The 21,371-nt window shown below is 41.7% G+C and overlaps 1 protein-coding gene across 1 annotated transcript in view; it reads right to left on the reverse strand.

Moving 5' to 3' along the window:
- Positions 1–1,268: 1,268 nt before the first annotated feature.
- The window catches only part of dachd (dachshund d), a 154,382-nt gene continuing 134,279 nt past the window's right edge, over positions 1,269–21,371 (reverse strand). Inside the window, exons 8-11 of the mRNA XM_080753412.1 lie at positions 17,190–17,337; positions 11,112–11,255; positions 9,440–9,508; positions 1,269–3,595 (exon numbers count right to left, since the gene is read on the reverse strand). Coding sequence (XP_080609538.1) covers positions 3,558–3,595; positions 9,440–9,508; positions 11,112–11,255; positions 17,190–17,337 — 399 coding nt within the window. The 3' untranslated portion in view covers positions 1,269–3,557. The remainder of the gene's footprint in view (positions 3,596–9,439; positions 9,509–11,111; positions 11,256–17,189; positions 17,338–21,371) is intronic.

The raw sequence follows: 21,371 nt of genomic DNA on the forward strand, positions 1-21,371 counted from the left end.
GGGGCCTCTTTCCTCAGTCGTCAGAGCAGAACAAGGCATCAAATAGAGAAATAAACAGGATATCTGACTAGTAGCTGTGACTGGCCCACATTTCGCAAACTCATTGAAAGTGAATGGAGTGAATCTTTCACTGCAAACGAAGGGAAACAACCAAGTCACTGAAAGGATAAAGTGGATGTGATCGCATCCATTCTTTCACTCCAGATTAGCCCACAGTGCGAGTGGCAGAAGTTCTCCAGTCTCGATTCTGAACTCCGGAGTTTTGTCGCGTGATTGATTGCTCATTGTGTGACATATTTGTTCTTTCAAGGTTGATTGAAACTTTAACCTCATTTTTAATAAAGAGAACAAAAGCTTGAAATATTTCAGACCTTGAATTTTCACAATGTAGTATTGAATTATGCAGCAATCAGTCAATTATTCATCTCTGTGGCTGTGTTACGGCCATGCTTTAAAAAGCATGCAAAATGGGAACAGGCCCAGCAATGCTGTGTCAACACATTTTCTCTTAGAATTGCTTACTAGAGAGATTCGTCTCTCAATGTCGATTCCATATATTTTCTTACAACTTAAAATGACTGTTCCTGTTACCGATTGCCACGATCTGATCCCTGCGGAGCTTTATAGCACCTTTATGGCAAAACAAATAGTCATTCGGCATTATAAGTCAGCACCAATAATAATCATTACAAACACACGGGGAGGAAAAGAGCAAACGTCTGTATGAAAAATCACCAGTTTTCTTTTTTTTCAACAAAAAGAAGTGCCACAACAATGGAGCATGTCACTGAACAAATAAACATCTTAATGAGTTTAGAACATCACCAAAGCATGTCAATATTAACAAAGCCCTCAAAATTTGGGTGCTGAAGGGAAAGTGAGTAATTATCACACTGTGTACAGATACACTGAAGGTGTTCAAAAAAGACGAATACAGAGCTGTTCATTTATCAGTGAAATATGTTGAATTAGTGTTGTACACTTGCACATCAAATTACACATGAAATAATCTATTTACATTGAAATGAGTTGGAGCTGATCCTCATTTACACATTTTATTCTGGGATAAGACTATGAATATAAAGCGCACACACATGCACGCACATACACGCGCGCGCGCGCACACACACGCACACAAACACACACGCACACACACACACGCGCACGCGCACGCGCACACACATTAAAAAGAAAGCAGTACTTATACAAGATATTCTGGTCATTTGATTATTCATACAATTCCTTTTCTACCATACAGAGTACAGAATGCTGGGCTCATTAACCTTGCTACAGTACAATATACAGCACCTGCATGGTTTTACGTCATACATAATAAATAATTCAGAAAGGGTAAAAACTTCAGTCGACCGAGTTCAAAATGCTTATCTTAAAAAGTAACAGTTATTCTTTTTTTTAATATACCAGAAACATGACAGTGACTTACAAGGATAAAAGAAATAGCTGCCCCTATCTCATCTACACCTGTATTGGCATATCTTAACAATCAGATGTTTCCTTGCAAATGACTATTTTATCAGTGGTTGTGATATACAGTATACAGCCTAAAGTTTATCTTGGCACACTTCAAGTGTATTTACATTTTATGCCACGCTACTGGCCTTTTGTACTCTCTACACAGCTAAATCTGGAGTGTTAATTTAACACTCCAGATTCAGTATGAGAATGAATCCAGTGACTGACGACTCCTTAGATCAGGCTGTTCAGTACACAGTAAAAGCCTGGGTGTTCATTTAACTCAGAGTGATGAAATGGACCCTTTGTTCACTCTCGGTTAAATTAACATGTAAGACTTTACTGTGTATATATACATTATTAAAGAGTGTTCATTGAGAGGCTGTACAGTTTGCTTCAAGACTGTTGAGCAACATAGTTAACTCACATTGCGTATCATCAACATGTTAACTTTATTTGAATTTGAAGTACAAGAGATGATTTGAGAAGCTATATAAGTTATCAGTGACAAGTTGACAACAGACCTAGACACTCCATCAAAAATAAAAAATAAAATATAAGCAAACACATTGTGAGCATGGGACACTGGTTCTCACCTGATTGTATCACATAAGTTCTAAAACTCTTCTTGTTATACTGTATGAATATGATGACATCGGCTCGTCTAGAGAATAAAACTTATACACAGATGCTTAAGCATCAAAATTAGAAAAGTATTGTCCGCAGGGACAGTAACAAGCAAATAATTACTTATTATGGGATTTTTTTTTCTTTTCTCATTAGGACATCATGAATGGCGTTCTAAAAGAAAAAGAGTTCATCTGTGTTTGTGTGTGTCACACAGGAATTATGTCATTAAATGGCATTTAGTTGTGTCAAAGTTGCGTCATGGGTGACTGATTGTATATAATACACAAGCTGACACGTGGTCATTAAGAGACAGGATTTAAAAAAAGGGAAAGCCTTCCGAGGCGTTTGTTTAGGGGGTGTTTCATGATAAAAACAAAATGTACATTAAAATCAAAAGTACATTACTCTTCTTACAAAGATGACAGTACTAATGACAGCGAAGTCTTCATTTTGAAAGTGAACTCGTTTGATAAGTATGTTTTCAAAATCATATGGGCTTGAGAGAGTCAACCCTAGTATTTGTTCAGCACAATATAGGATTTATTAAATATCATAATTCCAGGACAAACATTTACATGCCTGCATGCTTTCTCACCAAAATGGCAGCTATTTGAAAGAATGGTGGCTCAGAAATAGAACAAAACAAAACTATAAGTTTATATAAATGGTGGTATTGTTTGCCTAATAGCTCTACTGCATACACAATACCTCTTAACGTTATATACACATACCTTGTCAATCCACCCCCGTTTCTGATAGAGTGAGTTTCTGCTTTCGTTATCATCAGATCTTGTATATACAACAATGGTAAAAAGGAAACTTGATTGTATTTTCATCTAATTTAGAAAAAAAAAAAAAAAAAAACATTAAAGTCAAATATCAGTCATCTCTTTTTGATCAACACATGGATAGCTTCACATTAGTTTTTCCCCGCTCAAGGTTCATGTCCAGGTGTACATTTTTCAACATCTTGAAATCAATTTGAAATACAAAACAAACTTCAGTCGAATTGTTTTTTTCTTTTTCTTTTTCTTCGAAGCTTTCTCGCTGGTTGAAATACAGTATAAAAAAATCTTCAGTGCTGTGAATTTATACGAGTTATTACCAACTGTGTACCATTGGTACATTTAACTGTGCTCAATATATTTACTTTTTTTTTTTTTTTTCATCCTTCAGTTTAGCCAACTGACTGTGTCCAGACCTGCTTTTATCAAACTATTTTCTGTTGACATCTGAGAGAGAGAAAAAAAAAGACTTAATTCTACATTCAGATACAACGTGACTCCAGCGTTTGGCTGAACACAGCACTTCCATTGAACTTCTTCTTTCTACAAGCAGCTTGACTTCTTTCCCCTACTAAATCGGCCTGGTTAAGGGCTCTCGAGAATCTTCATGGGTTTTCTTATTCTTTTCATTTTCTTTTTTCCAACCCTCCAGCTCTCCTCTTGGCCTTATCAGTACATCACTGTGGTTTTCAGGAACAGTCTTCCATCTGCAACAGATGACACATGGCCAGGGTTAGCCCACATATCGTCAGCCAACACCAACAGTCCAACACCCTACTGATGCCAATGCAATTTAATCCCGATCGACACTTGTTCGCCCTGTGACGAAAAAAGCTCATCTACAACTTAACGAGTCACATAATGATGCGCTGCAAGCTTTTAGCTCTGCTACTTTCAGTGCAGGACACCGACATGCAACACATTATTTAACAGGTTTATGAAACACAACTTAAGTTTGAAGGCCCTCTAGTCGTGTAATTTTAGCTGCTTTACAGGACTGATAAACTAATAATGGTGCTTATGATGAAGCATGACATACAGTACATATGTACTGCACTGTATGTCAGTCTGTTTAATGCAAGTAAAAGCAACAACAATACTAGAACTTGTTTAGGGCACTAATTTATTTAAAATCATTTGTCCTATGGTGAAGTAAAACCATTTCTACCTGTTTATTTATGAGGACATTTAATATGTCATCTCCATCCAATTATGATCGTAAAACTGCATTCATATTTGATTAACCAACAAAACACAAAAAATCTGAAGGGGAACTGCGAGAGCCACACTCCCGGGCCTGCCAGAACTGCATGTCACATGTGTTTAAGACATCTATCCAGATACGCCTGTATGAGCATAATATTGCACTCATGATGTAAACGCTTTATAAGTGACATTTCCTGCAAGGAAATAGTGTTTATTGAAAGCGGCAGACATTCCTCTCCGATGCCATCTCCAGACACCTGCAACCTAACGAGCTTTGTCCATTTCCAAAGAACACTCTTGTCTGAGCGTACGCCTGAGTGAGCAGCGGTGCTCCGACGCTGAGCTGGTAAAAGCATCTGTTAGGCACAGCTCAGGAGCATGTTTGACGTTTATTACCCTTGCATTTCCTCTTGCCAGAGAATGCAACATTACTGCGATTTAAGCAGCAGCCTCCCCTCTCCGTGGCAGTGTACCTAAATAATTCAACGTTAAAGGGAAACGCACGAGGAAGAGGTGGCGATAGATTTAAGGAACAGCGTGGTGTCGTCCGCAGCCAGACATGACAAGCAGAGCGGCGGTGACAGAGGGAACACAACTCCTTAGGATTCCATGGAGATGTGTAAGGTACACCTTGTGTATTTCCATGTACTTCATGCAGGCAAACACATTTTACCTTCAGCAGTATTTCCTCCATTAACCACTTAGGCCCAATTATTAGAGTTCGGTCGCCATGCGGCGGTAGTCGCGAGAAAATGTTATTTTTTGAAGATTTACGAATTTCTTTTAAATACATTTTGCCTAACGACATGCCCAAAATAGGGATGGCAGGTTAAAAGTTGTTAAATAAATAATAAAAAATGAAAGTAACCTTCAACATTTCAATTTATTGCTCTTTGATGATTTTTTTTTTTTGGTAACCCGATACCCAATGTACTCATTGCGTTATCAGTTCTTCATCAATTAGTCCATTGCATTCGACTGAGCTCATTCCCAGCCTGTGGTTTATGCATTGTGATGCAGGGGGAGAGGCGAGAACAAAGGCTTGTTGTGGGGGGGGGAAGACAAACACACAGGCTAATTACCCAGCAATGCCGTAGGTCTCAAAGGCATTGCACTCTGGCCGCCTCTATTCAAGCAACACCAGCGAGTTATGTGTAAAAGTCATTACAGCATGAATGCGACGCTAAAAATAAAAGCAACCCTAGGAGGGGGTGCTGGGGGGTGTTGAGAGTGTGCGACGGGATCCACAACTTGACACAGATGAAACACACGGCTAGCTTCGGCTCACTGATATGTCTGTCTGTCTGTCTGTCTGTCTGTCGGTCTGTCCAGCCTCACAGTTGAAGCGGTTTATAGGTACGTTAATCCAGTGGTTCTCAACCTTTTCAGGCCGCGACCCCCAGAATAATCATATTTTAACTGGGGACCCCCACCCTGACGAGCACTAAGAGTTGAGGCATTACATTTTGTATAACAAGGTTCTATTGTGAAAACAACGCCTCGCGTTGCGAGGCGTTGTGAGCATTTAGATCCGCTATTTTCACAATGTCTGCCTCTAATAATTGACAATTTGGCCAATGTTTAATTTGTCATTTTAGAGGTATTTAAAAGTCCAAAAGTCCTTAAAAGAACTGTGCAGATACCCTCTATACACTTAAACTTTATGTTGGTTTGTTTACTGTTGAGAGAGAAAACAATGTTGCACATTAAGGGAATCATCTGGGGAACCCCCCAAAATAATTTGGAGACCCCCCCTGGGGGTCCCGACCCACAGGTTGAGAACCACTGCGTTAATCAAACGACAGCCAGCTGATTCCTTGACAGATGAGGACAAGTAACAAGTTGGGAGGAGAATGTGAGATATTGTTTCGTTTTTTTTTTTGTGTGGCATTTTATGCTTTATTTCCGATAGGTCAGTGTAGTAGAAAGACAGGAAACCAGACAGGAAACCAAAGGCAGAGAGAGTCACGCGAGACAAGATAGCGGTCGGAATCCAACCCAGTTCCTGGCTCTCACAAGAAGCATATAGTCTGTGCACTAACCGGCTGAGCCACCAGGCAGCCCCATGTCAGATATTGTGGCATTGTACACGGAGGAGATACAATTATCACAAACGGCTGGGAATCAGCGGAGGCCCTTGATAAGCAAATCTCACTAATTCAAATCCGCTGCACAGGGCGCCAGGGTGCAATATTACTGCAAATGTTGAAACATCTGCTTTGCATACGCAAATAAGAAGAATCTGCGACGCTTTGACACGTTATTTTATGAAAGAATGTCTCATCAAAATATGTTAAAACTTTAGTATTTTTATATTCAAATCAAGATGAAAAGTTCATTAAAGAGGATAAATATTTCATTAGATGCTAAATAAAACAAAGGGAATTTTTGGCTTCTCTCAGCATAAAATTCCTTTGAAAGATTAATTAATACATGTAAATTATGCAAATTATGCCCATGCAAATATTTTATGAAGACAATTAAGGGATCCATTAATTACAGTCTTTTTGCTTCACTGACATTCATTCATTTAATTTTAATTTCACTTTAACTGTTTTGATGTTTAATCTTGCAACAAAGAACTTTATCTCTGTGCACAGGGTCGTGTAAACTTGCCGAACACATGGAGTGGCAAGCGGGCGGGAACCAGAGGAGATACAGGGGGAAGATATTCATGTGTGCACCGTTGCCAGGCAGTTACTGGCGAGGCAACGGTCCCAGTGGCTCGCCTGCCTGTGAAAACAGCCACGCTCCCACTTGGACCCGATTCAAACACTGCGAAAGCAATTAATAAACACAGACTGTGTTAATATCGCAGAATTAGAGAAGTGTGACAAAAGACAAATAGAAATAATTAGTTCTCTAAAATTATGCTCTCATTAATTTTTTTCTCTCTCCATTCCCCTCCCTGAGTTTGGAGTCGGGAATACAACACGCATTTCTCTCTGCTTTCATGCGAGTGATAGGCTTGTTTTTTTTCCCCCTTCTTTGCTTGTGTAATTTATCAACATCATTTTTTGCCATTTGAGGTTAATTATATAGCAAGGCTTGCAGAGCAGAGCAGAGGAGACATGGGTGGCAGACAAATGCTTCTCTAATTGAACAGAAACACAGAATGTCGCCGTTTTTTCAGTACCCCCCCCTCCTTCATGCCACTCCTCAGAGCAATGATCAGTGCTATTGAGACTAGACCATTTAGGCCTGAACACATTATGACGCAATATTTTATGCTTTAACTATTGAAAAATAGCAGATATACAAGCTCACAGCGCGGCACCGAGTGCCGCGCTGCGAGCTTGTAGATCTGTTATTTTTGAAAAATCGTGAAAATTAGATTTTTGACCCGATTACATAAGTGTCTTTTGAATCCTTCTAAGATTTTTTGAAAAACCGATGTTTGTATGTCAACAATCTGGCCAGCCATCGTCAAAGAAAAAGGTCCTTTTCACTTAGCTGGGGCTCAGTTAGTCTGTCCTTGAGAGACTACTATGTCAGTGGTGCTCAAACCTTTTCATGTGAAGGACCCCCAAAATGATATTTATTGGGCCACGGACCCCCATCTCAAAATATGTAGTTCCAGGGACCACCCAGAAGCAAAATTTGAGTTACAAACGTTCGCTTTGAAAAATACATATATTCAAAGATTTGCACACATTTTCATGACTTTTTCAAAAATAGCAGATCTACAAGCTCGCAGCGCGGCACTCGGTGCCGCGCTGTGAGCTTGTATATCTGCTATTTTTCAATAGTTAAAGCATAAAATATTGCGTCATAATGTGTTCAGGCCTAAATGGGCTAGACCACAAGAATGATATGGTCCATGGCCACATTATATCTCTCCATCACAGATGAGGGGCAACAAAGGCTTCCTCTATTATTTGCTTTCTTTTGTATGGAGATCTGTAGGTTCAATTCTGTTGGGGGGGGGGGAGGGGGGGGTGTAGAAAGAAGAAAGAAAAAAAAAAGAAAGAAAAGAATGCCCGCATCAAATATGCGTGCGAGGCGAGGATGGTCTCTGGCAGACGAATGAGGAGATCTCGCGCTAACGAGGCGGCGTAACAACTCGAAGACGTTCAATTTGAAACGATTATACTACAAAGGGTGGAATTGCTCCACATTACTGCGAAATGTTAGAAATTAGAGCTGCTAAATATACTAACTTGGTATGAAATAGGCGGTGGAATTATAATTGGGCTGTATCCGGAAGTTATCTTTTTTGGATAAATGATGACATATGGACTTCCTTTTTTTGGAACGGCCAACTACCCCTTCAGATCCCTTGCAGTAACGGGATGACATTTAATTAAGGAGGAGTCATCATTTCTTTATGGCACAATTTGCCTGATTCTTTCTTTTTTTCCGCCGCTTTAACAACATATCAGTTCAAATAGACTAATCAAACATTAAAGAGTTAAACGGGGGCCCCGGATTATCATTATGTGAACATTTTCCACTTTTCAAAGTGCATTACATGGGAGTATTTTCCAGGATGAATTAGGACCTTTCCCAGTGATAAGGAGAGCTCTGAGCAGACGCCACAGAGGCAAATTAGAGGGAGAATAAGTTCTAATAATAATGAGGATGTCCAACCTCTCTGCAAGGTGTCTTGTATCTGGGTAAACACAGATAGCGGAGAGCCTACAGAGGTTATCGCCCGCACACAACCTTCCCCAAACACATACTGCACCCCCAAGGCTAACAAACAGACCGACCGTTAAAGATGTACACGGCTTATTCATAAAAATGGATTGATTTGTTCCTTTTATTACTATCAAAGGGGGCATTTCCATTGCTTTTCATGGCTTTATGACTCATTAATGCTTCTTGAGCTGTAAACAAAACATCTCCTTCACTCCATCTCTGCGATCACTTCTTTCCGATTTCACCTCCTATAGCCGTCTTTCTCGACCCAAAACCCAATCTGAATTCAAAAGGCAGCACCGCCATTAAAAAAAAAAGTGTAGTCAAAGAACAATATTATGTCTGCAGAAAGGCAATGATCTTGACCTAGTGCTGCGGCCCAGATGGTGAGCCGTGTAGCCTAACAGCAGGCACACAAACTAATGTTCACAGTGGTGTTTGTGCGTGCGCGCGCGACGTGCGTGCATGCGAGTGTGTGCGTGCATGTGGGTACACTCTTCAACCATGTGTGGAATCCGGAGAAGAAATAGTGTCTGTGTGTGTGTGTGTGTGTGTGTGTGTGTGTGTGTGTGTGTGTGTGTGTGTGTGTGTGTGTGTGATAGAGAAAGAGAGAGAGAAAGAGAGAGAGAGAGAGAGAGAAAGAGAGAGAGAGAGAGAGGGGGAGAAAGAGAGAGAGATTTATAGTCTCATCTGAGCCCCTGTACCTTGTATTGTCCTTTCAGCATCTGTTCTTCCACTGCTGCGGTCACTCTCCATCTCAGGGGTCAGAGAATCTGGGAGAGGAGAGGGATCACCTCCGTTAAACACCTCTGACATCAACCCATCAGCGCTGCTGCTTTAGCCGCATCTTTCATTCAGAACGAGAAGCAACGTATTGGCGAAGCCATAGGCCTCTGCAATTGAAAATCGTCTACCGTATTTTCCGGACTATAAGGCGCACTTAAAAGCCTTTAATTTTCTCAAAAAACTACAGTGCGCCTTATAGTCCAGTGCGCCTTATATATGGATCATTCATTGACATTCCCTTTAGCACAGCTCCATCTGTTGGATGCATAACGCAACGGTAGCGTCTATTATGTGCGCCTTATAGTCAGGTGCGCCTTATATATGAAAAGAGTTTGAAAATAGACCATTCATTGACAGTGCGCCTTATAGTCAGGTGCGCCTTATAGTCCAGAAAATACTGTACTTCTTTTTTCTTTGCACCATTATAAGACGATGTTGCTTGGCAAAAAAAGCTAAAACGTGATGCGTTGTTAGCTTGAAAATCTGTTCATTTTGGCGAGTCACAAAAACGTGTGATAGAGTACATAGCCTACTGTATTTGGATTTATAGTAGCCTATGGGGGAAACATTGATAATAAGTGATATTTTTTGTAATAATGTGCGATCATACAATGGAAGATAACGTTGTGAGAAAAACATTGCAGGCTAAAGCCTGATTTAAATGTAGTTGTGTGTCGGTGTCGCATAACAGAATGTTGTGAGCTTCTACAGCGGCATGCAACGGCATGTAAACTAAGCACAAACGTGGTGCTGTGGCTGTGTGAAGAGTGGCCTGACCGCACCAAATTCTGGGCCCTGGGAACTTTAACTATTGAAAAATAGCAGATATACAAGCTCACAGTGCGGCACCGAGTGCCACGCTGCTAGCTTGTAGATCTGCTATTTTTGAAAAATCATGAACATTTGAATATTTCAAATCCTTCTAAGTTTTCTTTTTTTTTGAAGAACCTATATGTTTCTATGTCAGTGGTGCTCAAACATTTTCATGTGAAGGACCCCCAAAATTATATGTATTTGGCCACAGACCCCCAGCTCAAAATATTTAGTTCCAGGGACCTCCCCAGAAGCAAAATTTGAGTTACAAATGTTCGTGTAAAAAATACACAATATTCAAAGATTTGCACACATATCACGACTTTAATAAAATAGCAGATCTAGAAGCTCGCAGCGCGGCACTCGGTGCCGCGCTGTGAGCTTGGAGATCTGCTATTTTTCAGTAGCTAAAAGTATAAAATCATTCCTGGCCCCTCCACCTTGGGCCATAGTAACTCAGTCCTTCCTTGCCTGGCGTTGCCAGCCTCTATCACACACTTCGTTTTGGGAAGAGAGTCTGGGATTTCAGGAAGAGTTTTCATTTCTGGGGTTTGCCCCAAACCACGTGCCCCAAGCCTACAGAAACCACGTGCCCAAAGCATACAACCCTGACTGGCCAACCCTTGAAGCTGGTTGAGGAAATAGAATCTCAATGGATCGGTGCCAGACCGTACTACAACACCACTACCGCCAGGGCGTGTTGTTGTGTTCGGTCTGGTTTATTAACCAGGCAAACTCAGTCCCACTTCCCCCCCCCTTGTGACGCCCCCTGCTGACCGTTAAGCGAGCGCATGCTGTCGGCGGGCGACGGCTGTTTGAGGGTCAGCTCGGCCACTTCTCTCCTCTTGGACTCGTACTCCAGCGCCTCCTGCAGTTTCCTCTTGGCCTTCTTCTCTTTCTTCAGACGCTTCTGGATGATGGCTGCGGAGGGAGGAGGGGAGGGGAGGGGAGGGGAGGGGAGGGGAGGGGAGGGGAGAGGGGAGAGGAGGGGAGAGGGGAAGTATCTGTCAGGGAGAGGCTGCATCTACGTTGCATGAATCTATTGCGGGTTCTAGGGCATTCACAAATAGTGATTTTTAGTATTCGAATTATTCGACCTCAAAGTAGTCGAATATTCGACAGGACTCGCCAAACTGTCAAATAAGCAAGAGGCGAACATTGTGAAAATAGCCGATCTACATGCTCACAACAAGGCGTTGTGAGCATGTAGATCTGCTTGTCAGGGTGGGGATCCCCAGTTCAAATATGTTTATTTTGGGGGTCACGGCCTAAAAAGGTTAGAGAACCCCTGGTATAGAGCATTAACAGATTCATCCACCAGGGGCATTGACAACTCATTCATATGATTCCTATCTAGTCAAGCTTTATAAACCATGAAGAAATATATCTATATATATATATATTTTTTTTAAAGAGAAAACAATAAAAAAATAAAAATAAGCAAATATTCGACTTTGGTGAACAATGTCGAATAGTGACTTTGATATTCGAATATTCGAATATTTGGTGAATGCCCTAGTGGGTTCAGTACGAGGATTTGAGGATTTCTTTTCCCTTTTTTTTTTTACGTAATATTTATTTAGTCACATGCGCACACATTTACAGGGTCAACATTCGACATAATTTTCATCTGGGTCCGCTCAATATGCAGACAGGCCGCTGTTCCGACTAGTGCCGGCAGGTTAGTTACTCGTCACGGTTACTGAGGTTAGGTTTAGGGTTAGGGTTAGTTTTAGTGTCTGCATACCGGCCCGTCAGCATATTGATGCGGACCCATTTTCATCATTATATTACAGTCCATTTTAATCATGTCATTCTTCCGGGTCATGTACAGTCCATTTCTCCCATTTGTCAAGAAACAACTCTTCCTGTATCCTGAGTCTACGTGTAAATCTCTCCATTACATACATTTCCTCCACAATGCACAGCCAGCTGCTCACAAGTTGGGGTCTTGGGGAGTCAATTCTATACAACAATCTCATTATTGCTTTTTTTGCTTGCTGCCAGCAGCACCTTGACCAGATACATGTTGTCTCCATGTGTGTTTTCCTGCGTCAAGTTTCCTAATATATAGTACCACACTTGTCTTTGGTATTTCATATTTCAATATCTCTTTTATTACTGACCATACTTCATCCCAATATTTGTCAATTGAGGATTTGTTTTCTTCAAAGAAAAAGGTCCTTTTGCACACCTACAGGGAGAGGTGTGTCGGAACAGTGAACTTGACGAACACTGTTTTGGCAACGTTTCGGTCATTCAGACCTTCACCAGGCTTCAAAATAAAATTCCTTGTGAGTGAAGACAGTGTGTGGGACTCTATTTCACCATTTGTCAGGATTTGTTTTCTGAAAATCAGAACTTCACTGACATTTTTATTTATTTTTTTCTCCCTTTTTCTCCCCAATTTAGTCGTTAAGCCGATTGATTCCCCTCCAGAAAGGAGTGAGAACATCCTCCGTACTACTCCTCCCAGCCAACACTCCTTGTTGACAGGTGCCGCCGCAGCACATAGGAGTAAAGCTTCGTACACACCGCCGGCGAATTGGCAAATAGCGAATTAGAGTATAATTCGCCTTTTGTTTAAAACCTTATAAAGTCAATGGAAGCATCCACACCAAACGCGAATTTTAAAAAAAGCGAAAAGGCGTCTGTTTTTTATTCGCCCTTGTGTCGAATTTAGCGAACATTCGCTGGTGAACTCCTCTCTCTCTCTGTATTAAATCAAGCTCACTCTATCCTACTTAAAGAAAGAGAGAGAGCATGGTCGAGGGACCTTCTCTTTGCATTGCTTTTCCGTGTCTCTCGTCTGTGTGGCTGCTTGGGAAAAGTACTCGAATGTCTACTGGTAAAAGCATGGTTTGTATGTTTTATTGTTAATAATTTATAATTTATATCTGCAAAAATACTAATGTTTTAAAATAAATCGCTGGGTATTAAATACAATAGGATCCGAAATGTAGTGGAGTAGAAGGAAAGCACTGGGAATTGGACTCAAGTACAAATACCTACAAGTACAGGCTACTCAAGTAAATGTACTTTTAATTACTTTACACCACCGCTGCTGCGAGCTGCCTGTCTGGGGGAACGGAGCGGAGGGGGAACGGTGAACGCGTGTTGTCTCTTCTGTGATGTGATGGGTTGTGTGCGCCGGTGAAGACTTCTATTCTTCTTTTTCTTTTTCTTATTTAATAGGCTAACAACCACGACCAGGTCATCATCACTTGAGGATGTTGTTTCCATTGTTTTATTTGTTTCCCCGTCCGTTCTCCTCTCTCCTCTCTCTCCTTTCTTCTCCTTTCTCCTCCTGTGGCTACAGGCAGATATCACCCCCTCGTATTTAGGCGAATTAAGCGAATATTATACGCATATTCGCGTCGCTTTTTGGTGTGTATGGAAAAAGGCGAATCGCGAATTCTTCGCCTTTTTGGTTCGCTTATTCACGTTGCTTTCGCTAATTCGCCGGTCTGGACAGAGCTTAAGTGTGGTGACAAATATCACCCTACCGCCCAGCTTCCCTCTCTAGAACACGGGCCAATGGTGTATGTACAGGGACGTGCAGAGAATGTTTGAGAGGCAGAGGCTAAAACTTCTAAAAGGGCCTTTTGGAAATAGCCGAATGAAAATAGCTGACCTCCAAGCTCACAACGCGTCTTTTCGGTGCTTGTTACCACACTGAACTAATCAAGTGAATCAAGTGAATACTGGAGATGTGGCATACGCCATGGATTTCTACACAGAGAGCGCAATTCTTTCAACATAAGATGCTGCATTCAAGTTAAGTTTGGACAAGGCAATTCTCTTGAATGCTGCCTTCAGGTATGGCATGGAAAGGGGGCATTTGCATTTCTTTCACCATAGTAAAAACTGCATTCATGGTCTGGAGAGGGCACTTTTTACAGACAGATAAAGGGGCAGGGGCTCAAGCCCCCTTTGATGTCTATGTGTTCACGTGCCTGATGGTAGTTATGAATATTAGCCATTTTGCTCTTATTTCATACTTCGAGGGGGTCAGGTTTTCCACCTCCTGAGTATTATGAAGTAAAGGCCTTTACGCACATATTCATTTGTAGTCCTACACAGCCACGTTGAGGACCAACACAGGTGTTCTGATTGGCTTAGAACATTAGTTCTATGGCAATCAGACAAATTGAAACACCTGTGTTGGTCCTCAACATGGCTGTGTAGGACTACAAATGAAACCCATGAAATAATACGAAAAGGCGAAATACTAGCTAACTAATATTTAGCATAAAAACAACTCACATAGCTGATGCCTCACTTAGGTCGATGCCTTTATTTAATGTCCTGGTTCCCAATATAAAGTACATCGCTTTATGGCTACATAATATTCGTGTTCTGTGTGAATATGTGTGAAAAATAAATATATATTTCGTACAAATTAATCGTAAAGAAATGAAAACCCTGAGCTGGTGTGTAACATGGGTATACATTATACTCGTCTAGAAAACCGACTTCAGTCACATGCTGGTTAACAAAGCATAACATAAATGAATACAATTAAAAAGAAAAGAAAAGAGCTGAGCAAATACTGGGTGGTGGGTGCTGTTTAGCAAACCGCTACGGGGAGTTAAAACAAACTGAAACATTTATTAGGGATGTTTTCCATGAATTTTTCTCATTCAATATACGTCTTGCATTAATCATACAAAGCTGATGCATAGAACATGAGACCATTAAGTGAAGCAAATGTAGCCTCGCCTTTGTTGGCAAAGACTCTTAAGACATTTATTTTGATATTCTAATATGTATTTCTAATTGGGGTGGGAGTGCAGGGAGATCGTTGTGCGCTCAAAGGAACACACGTAGACTTGTCTCACTGCAGGGGTGTCGCACCACATTCTGGGCCCTGGGTACAAGGATTCACTTCAATTATTTTGTGCTTTAACCCTAGAATTATTGAATGCTTTAACCAGTGAAAAATAGCAGATATACAAGCTCACAGCGCGGCACCGAGGGCTGCGCTGCGAGCTTGTAGATCTGCTATTTTTTTTAAAAGTCGTGAAAATGTGTGCAAATCTTTGAATATATGTATTTTCAAAGCGAACGTTTGTAACTGAAATTTTGCTTCTGGGGGGTCCCTGGAACTAGATATTTTGAGATGGGGGTCCGTGGCCAAATAAATATCATTTTGGGGGTCCTTCACATGAAAAGGTTTGAGAACCACTGACATAGTAGTCTCTCAAGAACAGACTAACTGAGCTCCAGTTAAGTGAAAAGGACCTTTTCTTTGACGATGGCTGGCCAGATTGCTGACATAGAAACATACGTTTTTCAAAAAAACTTTAGAAGGATTCAAAAGACACTTATAGAATCGGGTCAAAATTCAAATTTTCACGATTTTTCAAAAATAGCAGATCTACAAGCTTGCAGCGCGGCACTCGGTGCCGCGCTGTGAGCTTGTATATCTGCTATTTTTTTATATTTAAAGCATAAAATATTGCGTCATATTGTGTTCAGGCCTAAATGGGTTAACTATTGAAAAATAGCAGACATACAAGCTCACAGCGCGGCACTGAGTGCATAGGTTTTTGAAAAACCTATGTTTCTATGTCAGTAGTAGTGCTCAAACATTTTCATGTGAAGGTCCCCAAACATTATATTTACCGGTATTTGGCCACGGACCCCCATCTCAAAATATTTAGTTCCAGGGACCCCCCAGAAGCAAAGTTTGAGTTACAAATGTTTGCTTAAAAAATACATATATTCAAAGATTTGCACACATTTTCACAAATAGCAGATCTACAAGCTCGCAGCACGGCACTCGGTGCCGCGCTGTGAGCTTGTATATCTGTTACTTTTCAATAGCTAAAGTATAAAATAATTAAGGCCCCCTCCACCTTGGGGCCCTAGAAACTCAGTCCCACTTTTCCCCCCCTTGTGACACCCCTTCAAAGAAACACACGTACACTTGCCTTACTGTACTGCACGTGTATTTGAACCTGTTCATTATGTTCATGTTAGTGATTTGATTGGTGTTGTCTTTCTGAATTAGACGTGTTTTGTTTGTGTGTGTGTGCTGTGATAGGGTGTTGTGCACAAATGTAAACACGCATCACATGTATGCGCTAACAACCGCGCACGCAAACGCGTACGCACACACACAAATAGAAATACACAGTCCATATGGGTATACTCATTCATCCACTCAGACAGCACTCGAGTCGTACCACCCACACTGTTGCTCTCTCTCTCTCTCACACGCACGCACACCAGTGGCGTAAAGTAACTAAGTAGAATTGCGTACTGTACTTAAGTACGATTGATGTATTTGTACTTGAATGTTTCCAGTTTCCAATACTTTTACTTTTCCACTACATCTCGGATCCACTTTAGCCCTATTTTATACTTAGGATATTTGATCTACAAGCTCACAATGCATCGCATCACAATGCGTTGTGGGCTTGTATAGGTCTGCCATTTTCAAAAATGTTAGTACTTTTACTTTTGGTACTTTAAGTACATTTTGATGCCAATACTTTTGTACTTTTACTCAAGTAAAGGTCGAATTCCGGGACTTGTTACGGAGTATTTCTATATTGCAGTATTGATACTTTTACTTGAGTAAGAAACTTGGGTATTTTTTTCCATAACTGCATACTGGTATATTCATTCATCCAACTCAAGACAGCAAACCAGAGCACTCATACCACCCACACGCTTGCTCACACACACACACACACACACACACACACACACACACACACACACACACACACACACACACACACACACACACACATGCACACACACACACACACACACACACACACACACACACACACACACACACACACACACACGCGCGCACAAACACACAGTGTTCAGGGGTACCTCTGTTCTTCTGCTCGATGGCGAGCTGTTTCTCCAGGGTCTCCCTGAGCTCCCGCTCCCTGAACAGCTCCATCTTCAGCTCCGTCTTCTCCAGCTGCACCTGCTTCTCCTGAGCCCGTGCGTTGTCAATGGCCACCTTCAGCAGGCCCTGCGCACAGTGGCGGGAAAAAAGTCATCACATGTTCTTTTTACACTCAGGTGAAAGTATCAATACTGCCATGTAGAAATAATTCAAAATGTACTTTAAAAAAAGTGCAAAGGTATTGGCATCAAAATGTACTTTTATATTAGAGTATTAACCCATTTATAGGCCTAGAATTAGAAGGATTCAAAAGACACTTATAGAATCAGGTCAAAATTCTAATGTTCACGACTTTTCAAAAATAGCAGATCTACGAGCTCGCAGCGCGGCACTCGGTGCCGCGCTGTGAGCTTGTATATCTGCTATTTTTCAATAGTTAAAGCATAAAATAATGATACACAAAATGTGTACCCGTTCTAAATGGGTTAAGTCAATGTATAAACATTGTTTGAAAATAGCAGATCTACAAGCTCACAATGAGCTTGTAGATCGGCTATTTTCAAATTGCCGAAATGTATACAGGGTTGATGTGGTTAATGTATATTTTGTGATAATAATCAAAATCTACAAAGTAACTAGAAACAAAATAATACTATAACTACTGTAATTGTAGTGGAGTAAAAGTACAATATGTAGATCCGAGATGTAGTGGAGTAGAAGTAAAAGATACCTCAAAATTGTACTCAAGTACAGTAGGCTACTTAAGTAAATGTATTTAATTTCTTTCCACCACTGCCCTGTGCTCGCGCACGCACGCACGCACGCACTCACGCACGCACAGGCACACAGGCACAGATGTATACACATATCCATACAGACACAGGAAATGGGAGGAGAGGAGGAGTGAGAGAGAGAGAGCGAGAGAGAGAGAGAGAGAGAGAGAGAGAGAGAGAGAGAGAGAGAGAGAGAGAGAGGGAGAGCGATGTGAGCTATTTAAGAGCTTCAAGATGAAATGACAGCGAGCCACAGTTAAAGTATGTCACAGCACTGCTTTGTACTGCCCACAGGACTGGAGAATCACACAGGGACAAAACACGGCTGGTGATATGTGATCCCTTTCAGGCATATTACTGTCATACCACTGCGCCTTTCAGCTCTCTATGGTCAATTCTAAAGACGTCTGTGTGGCAGCGAGTGAGGAAACACCATCCGTAAAAAAAAAAAAAAGAATGAAAAGAAAAAGAAAGGAAAGCCAAGTGCTTGGTTTTAATCAGTTTAATAATGAATTACAGAAGCTATGAGTGCCGAGTTGGTCTGACCCCTTTTGGTCAGAGTTGTGACATGCAGCGAGAGACTGCAGGAGTCAGCCCAGAGAGGACACTCGTTCCGCTCTGCCACGTCCTGAGATAGCAGGTGGAAAACATGTTGAACTTTCATACTGCTGGTTAATTTAGGCCTAAACGCAAATCTGTGTCACTTTAGATTTGAACCACTCTAGCCGTTACTTTATGCTTTAACTATTAAAAAATAGCAGATACACAAGCTCACAGCGCGGGGCGAGCTTGTAGATCTGCTATGTTTTGAAGAATGGTGAACATTTGTGGAAGACTGAATATTTTTGACCCGATTCTATGAACGCCTTCTATATCCTTCTTCTGAATCAGTGGTTCTCAAACTTTTTCATGTCAAGTTACATGTGTTTTGCCGCGAACCCCCATCTCAAAATATGTTGTTCCAGGGATACCCAGAAATAACATTTCTTGTTACAAATGTTTGCCTTCAAAATACATATATCGAGAGATTTGCAAAATATTTCACGACTTTTCAAAAATAGCAGATCTACAAGCTCGCATTGCGGCACTCGGTGCCGTGCTGTGAGCTTGTAGATCTGCTTATTTTTCAACAGTCAAAGCATTAAATAATTCTAGGCCTAAATGGATTAAGTTGAATTTTTTGCCATCACGAAAAAAGCTCACGTCCACTGAGAAGAGAGTGAGGGGTCTGTATGGTGTGAGGGCCACAGCTTGACCCTCACACGTTGAGCCCTCTCCCTCCACTGTGGTATCTGCTGAACCTCTTTTGTACCTGCTTTCCTCCAAGTAAGGCGATGTCAGCCGCAACTGGATTGGCAGAGATATGTCAGACTTTGCATTTGCATGTGTAAGCTCCTTACAAGACACACAGCTTGAGTGGGTAATGCAAATGCCATAGTATCAGTCGTAGAGCCAACCCTCCTAAGACCTTCTTGACAATTGGGAGGTACAGCTCTCTGAATCATAAGCCTGTTATACTTTGTTGTGCCCCGGTGTCATGCGGCCAGGGACGTGCTGGCCATTGGGAAAAGCGGGACAACTCCCGAACGGCCGGTTCATTCCCGGCCTGGACCAGGCCGGCCATTAGGAAAATATTTAAAATAAAATGTTGGCCTTTGTTTCATTTTGGGGGCTGGGCGGCCAACAAAGTAAATCGTCACTGTCGGGCAGAAACCTCGTATCTCCAAGTTTCAAATGTATACATTTAAAGTAAAGCCCTGCTTCATCATATAAGGCCGTTGCACAAAAGTAGTGAAAACAGCAGATCTACAAGCACACAACGCCTCGCACCGCGAGGCGTTGTGTGCTTGTAGATCGGCTGTTTTCACTAGTTTAAATCATTTTAAAATGGTTTTGGACATACAAGGTTTCCACCCGACAATGATGAAATATAACTCATGTGGCCCACTGGCTTGTCACTTGTCATGATCTGAAATGGCAAATCTTTGAGTAGCAGCAGCGCAAAGAGATCTCTCTCTATAGCGCGCAATGAGGGCCTCTACAACTCTTTTTCCCGGGCTGAATCAGGGGCCCAGCACGTCCCTGCATGCGGCAAAAGCAGACCATCTAATGGCTCACAATGTGCCGCATCGTGTCACGGCAGGTTGTGAGCTTGTAGATCTGCTGTTTGAGGCGCATGACAGAGGATAAATTAAGGACACAGCGGTATAGTACTGCATGCCGTCTTGGCGACAACTATTCCCCATCGACGTGCAATTACACCAAATGCAGCCGGCTATATCTTACTAATTGTTGATTCTCGTGACCCCAATTTATACTAAGTTGCTTTATCTTAATTTTCCGCTCGGCTTCATTTTGTTGATTTGTATATAAATATTCAACGCAGAGATCATTATCAGAGATGACTTAGCGGAGTGCTGGGAGTTGGAGAGGGTTTTACAACGTGTGGCTTTCTAATTATCGCACAGGAGCCAAAGGAGACGCAGGGACTCTGATGCCAAACCGTAGCGGGTGTAACGAGAAGGGCAGTGCTGTATACACATCATTACACTCACACACAAGGCAAATACATTCATCTTTCTGACTGGGGGTGTTTGCATTGAAGCCTAAATGGCACTCTGAGGAGAGGAAGGCTGTCAAGGTCTGCAGATTTACACAGGGACTAAGTTGCAAGGTCTTAAAAAGTGTGGGTTTTAGTGTATTGGGTGCAGGATATTGTGGAGGTCAAATTTGAACGTGTGCGCGTGCCTCCCAGAGTTTAGGGAGTGTCTCCACGGTTCGCCTTCCCCAAACCTGTTAGCGGTCCAGGGATGATGACCTATTTTTGTAGGTGGAAGGAGGGAGGAATTTGCTGTAGCATCTTCATGCTTTCCTCAAGAAAAGGTCCATAGGACTTTTATATTGGATTATGGATAATTTATCGCCAATAATAAGCTCTGTGGTTTATTATGACACTGCCCAAATTATTTTACTGGTTCTACAGACAGGGATATCCATATATGGGCATAAAAGGGATTGTATGTATGATGTCAGACGTCATAGGACTTTCACATAACGAGTAACTGAGTAAGCATGTCTGGGGTCTCTCAGCACACGGTTGGTTCTACAGACTCCAACTTTTGCACACGGATAGCTCAGATTTGTGCCTATGTTCTTAGCTTCTTACCCTGCCGTTACTGTACTTGCACAATGTACAGTTGTATGAAACCGAACGCGTTCAATGAACGATCGTTCATGAACACGTTCATATTTTGTGCGAACGTGAACTGAACGTTCGCTTGATGAACGATGTCGAACGCGTTCATTCTGACGCCTATGAACGGCATTCGTCGGCCGTTCATGCGGCGGTCCGCGCCTCCGCGGTCATCTGTCCTCTCGTCTCTCTTT

The sequence above is a fragment of the Nannobrachium achirus genome (assembly GCF_963921795.1).
Source record: "Nannobrachium achirus genome assembly, chromosome: 22".
In the NCBI taxonomy this organism is placed as follows: Eukaryota; Metazoa; Chordata; class Actinopteri; order Myctophiformes; family Myctophidae; genus Nannobrachium; species Nannobrachium achirus.